Genomic DNA, 4,984 nt, shown 5'->3' with positions numbered 1-4,984 from the left:
TGTTTCAGGCCGTGGTTACACAATCTTACATAGACAAGTAACGCTAAAGACCTCTTTACTAACAATATATCAATTGTTTTTGAAGTTCTACGTTTCAACCCTATAAATATCGTCTCTACAAATAGCGACAACTTTATTTCGTCATGTATCACAAAATGCCACCAGATAGGATAAAATGGATAACTTGGACAGCTATAATCATTTTGAAATACGATTCCTCGATCATACAATAAAGCTCCCATTAGTAATAGCGATAAATGGAACAAAAATCATTAGCAGGCCAAATGGGCGATGTGGTGACTCTATAATTCAACAAGTTTTGACCGTCCTAATGATACCTCTTCGATAAGGTGAATTACACCGCTGGGTGATTCATACAAAGTGTACTTAGAGTGCAGTTTGGGCATTAATCATTTCAACAGTGCTAACCCTCTCTGGTCTCCCGCAGCTGTTGACTGGGTGCCATGGAACGCATAATGTAAACTGTTTGCTGATTGGTCCGTTTTGGCCACCTGTAACTTGTATTAGCCATTCACCCGTCACTTGTCATATCAAGATTAGTTGATTACGTCATATGCTACACGTGACCTTGCCATCAGTGCTCATTAGCTGGGGAAATTAACACCGTATCTTTGATGACTGTCAACACTTGTGTTGGGATCGATCTGAAACGATTAGACATCTCTAAAATCGTGTGAATTGCAACTGGTTTGAATTTCCAGTGTACCCCTTCACAATTAGCTTAACTTGCACTCTGTGACATGATGTGCTTAATGTGGCTAGATTAATTGTTACGAGTTGTATAAGAAGTATTAATTAAATAGTATGTAAGTACAGCTGTGTTCAACACTGTCACTCGCATGTGACATGTGAATTATTTATTCATGTTAGACTAAGGTCGGTTCCATTTGTATTTTATCATTATATCAAGTTTTAAACACAATGAATTCATCTCTTTTATGATCTACTCCTAGATTTGATTTCCAACGGCTACATTCTAGTAATGAAAAACATATATCTGTTAACCAATAGTTCTTACAAATATGAGGTTGGTTGGGTTGTTGGTAAAAGCTGCAATCAGCAATATTCCAGCTATATGGTCAGTAATCAGTAAATAATCTAGTCTGGACCAGACAATCCTGTGATCAGTAGCATAAACATCAATGCACGCAACTGGGATACGATGACAGGTGTCAACCAAGTCAGCGAACTTGACCACCCGATCCCGTCAGTTCTTACGGCAAGCACCGGTTACTGAAGATAAATTCTAACCATGATTTTCATGGGTATAGTGATATGAGACAATGTTGTTATATACCAGTTTTACAATATCACACCTATATTTACCAAAATGTATCAAGTTTGGGCATGGAAAACAAGTGGTCGACAGCAGGAAAAATTATTTCCTTAAAGGGATACAGTTATAATTAAGTTAGACAACACAACCGTCTCTAAAATCATCGTACCATGAAGAAAGGTTTATTGACACGCCGATATATAGATTGTCATCTAGGTTCAACTACAGATACAGATATTCAACAAACACCTTTCAGCGCAGTCCTCAGTGCAGATGTAGCCTGTAAGCAGCTGTGATGGGATGATTTTAAATGTACATCCATGAGTAATTAAAAATGACCATATTTTTCAACATTTAGGTTGGTCTTTATAAGGAATAATGACTTATGCTGAATGTGTGCAGACAGAACCAAATCAAGTTGGTGACAATTAGGGCGGACCTGGTGTTGGTGTGTTCACCTCTCAGAACTTGAAACTGGAACTGGTTAACCTGACCAACATATGTGTTTTTCGTTATAGCCTTAAGGTCATACTGTACACGTATAATGCAATGGCTGTTAGTGGTTATTTGTAAAGAACTTATATCGTTAGAATAGAAGTCTATGCGAAAGCATTTGGTTTTGTGTAACTTTTAGTCGGTTTGAAACTTTTCACATACTTCAATTAATGTTGCTTTATAAAAAGTAATGTCTGCTGCAATTTTTCTCTCCAAAAGTGACGAAAGAGATGGTTGCTGGATTTGAGCCAATGGGCAAACAGCTGACCCATATGTTACTAAGGGATCTAACTTTGCTCTCCGGTGACAGAGGCACGCAAAGGCAGTTATCTATTTCAATAACATATGATCATGTAGTACAGCAATCTTGCGTTGACATTGCAGCAATATATCGGTTAAGACTACCAGATAAACACCTGAAGACATAAAATCTTGTGCAAGGTATTGACGCATGGTGAGATGAGATGGAAGGGTGTTATTGTACTTGCATAGCAATAAGCACATGAGTCTGTTTTTCCCAAACCAGACTAAAACCGGGTGTTATAGTGCTAGTACGCTGAGGTACCATGTCTCACATTCATGTAGATACCTAGCATAAACGGTATAGCGACTCTGTCCTTATATTGTTCACAAGGTAACTATAAGTACCATAATATAACGTATGACGATTAGGCCTGGGATTCTTCAACTGACAGACTTTTTATTAACGAACCACCGAGGTGGCCTTTTCAACTTATGCTAGGCGCACCATAGTTTTAAGAAAACCCCAAATGCGCATTTTCTGAATTCAAGAGACAGTCTTTAAACCACGGACATATGCAAGATATGCTATGTTTGGGGTAACACGTCCCCCTGTAGTACAGACTTTAGTACTGTTTGGGTTGAGTCTCCCCCGGGAGACACCTGAAGTCAGGGACCAATCCAACTCACAGAAACAAAGTCAGCGTGGCTCAAAGAGTCATGTTCTGATATTCCCAAAGAGCGTCCATAAAGCAATCTTATAGTGCATATGGTGTACTTAACGTGTCCAGATAACCCAAACACCATACATATGAACAAATCTAAAATTATCAAAGCTTTCTCACATTTTTCTTTCATGCATTTCCATACGGTCAAAGGTTGTCCTTGTAATACGTCGTCCTTGTGATCAACACTTATCATGTCCAATCATATTTGAGCTGAGAGTGTGCCTGGCTTAATTTGACATTACAAGCTAAGCGAGGAAGTGACGTAATTTTGTCCATATAATTTAAGTGAGAATGTGCTCTAATATTATCCACAGAAGCTAAGTGATGATGTGACCTTATATTTTCTCCACAAGCTAAGAAAAGACATGGCATAATATGATCCATACAAGCTAAGTCAGGCTGTGGCCTCATATTGTTTTACAATCTAAGAGAAGACATGACCTAATATGATCCATGCAAGCAAAGTCAGGCTGTGGCCTCATATTGTTTTACAATCTAAGAGAAGACATGACCTAATATGATCCATACAAGCTAAGTCAGGCTGTGGCCTCATATTGTTTTACAATCTAAGAGAAGACATGACCTAATATGATCCATACAAGCTAAGTCAGGCTGTGGCCTCATATTGTTTTACAATCTAAGAGAAGACATGACCTAATATGATCCATGCAAGCAAAGTCAGGCTGTGGCCTCATATTGTTTTACAATCTAAGAGAAGTCAGGCTGTGGTGTAAAATTTTTCCAACTGGTTGGGAGAAGACATGACGACACAAGTCAAGTGGTCATGGGGCCTTATATTTTCTCCACTAGCCTAGTGAATACATGGCCTAATATTTTGCCCATGAGCTAAGTCAGGCTGTGGCCTAATATTTCTCGACAACCTAAGTGAAGGTTTGGCCTAATAATATCTCCTCGCGTTAAGTGTGAACGTGGACTAAGATTTTCTACAGAATATAGAGGAGGACTTGTCTCCACAAGCTGAATGAGGACTTAGCCAGTTTTTTCAACACAAATCAGTAGGGGACAAGCATGAGTATGGCCATGCATACTTCCTTTCAAAAGTTTAGACTTTTAATCTCCACTAACTTTGGGGTGTCAACTGCAAACCGTATGCAGATGAATTGCACGAGGATCATGCATCAAAAATGCTGGAAAGCATGGGCAAATATCATGCATGTGAACAGCTGCGTTTTGGTGTAAAGATTTGTGAAGAATTTGCCAATTTTCACTATTTGTGTAATCATTTATTGAACTCATAATGAAAATCGTACTAACTTTACCAGTTTGATTACATCAGTTCATGTGTAAACAGTACCTTTAAACAGTATGGGATATTTTGCCAAATATAGTTTAGTACAGCTGCCTAAAGTAAGTGGCTACATTTACACTAGTGCGTTTTGAAAGGAAGTATATATGTAACGAACACATTAATACTATCGCATCAATGAGGATTGTTCCTACATATATCCAGTCGTACTTTGATACAGTTGAAGAACTGTTATCCTGTTGGATGATATATTAATTTTCATCAAACACACCCCCCCCCCCCACACACACACACACACATCACCATCATTATTATCATCATCATCATTGACATCAGCAGTGCGATCATCGACGGTCAAGTACTGCTATCTGTGGATATTGTGATTATCATCATCACCAGTGATAACACCATCATCATCACTAGTGATAACACCATCATCTTCACCAGTGATAACACCATCATCATCACCAGTGATAACACCATCATCATCACTAGTGATAACACCATCATCTTCACCAGTGATAACACCATCATCACCAGTGATAACACCATCATCATCACTAGTGATAACACCATCATCATCACTGGTGATAACACCATCATCATCACTAGTGATAACACCATCATCATCACCATCTTCACCAGTGATAACACCATCATCTTCACCAGTGATATCAAGAGTGGTTAACAAATGGTTGGTGTTCGTGTAATGAGTTGTCGGGTATGTGGATTAACAATGCTCGCCAGCCGATCGTATCACTACAAAACGACACGGCGAGTCTGTCACGTGAAATATATCCCTCTAATGATTAAATAAATTTAGATCTATTTTGTTCTGGTTCTACTTTAAGCATCAAACCAGGAAAGTCAAAGTCAAGTCCTCGTTTTCACAGGACTATCCAAATCAATTTACCCGGATTCAAAAGTAATACAAAGATTAAAGTAACAGACGCCCAA

At 38.6% G+C, this 4,984-nt stretch overlaps 1 protein-coding gene across 1 annotated transcript; it reads left to right on the top strand.

The window, feature by feature from the left end:
* The first annotated feature begins 1,043 nt into the window (after window positions 1-1,043).
* LOC137264992 (uncharacterized) lies at window positions 1,044-4,715 on the top strand. The gene is made up of 2 exons (XM_067800329.1): window positions 1,044-1,048; window positions 4,367-4,715. The coding sequence occupies exons 1-2, from the start codon at window positions 1,044-1,046 to the stop codon at window positions 4,713-4,715; spliced, it is 354 nt and encodes a 117-aa protein (XP_067656430.1).
* Window positions 4,716-4,984: the final 269 nt, after the last annotated feature.

This window comes from Haliotis asinina, chromosome 15 (genome assembly GCF_037392515.1).
Source record: "Haliotis asinina isolate JCU_RB_2024 chromosome 15, JCU_Hal_asi_v2, whole genome shotgun sequence".
NCBI lineage: Eukaryota > Metazoa > Mollusca > Gastropoda > Lepetellida > Haliotidae > Haliotis > Haliotis asinina.
Note: the sequence above shows the minus strand (reverse complement) of the source record. Positions and strands in the feature narration are given on the sequence as shown.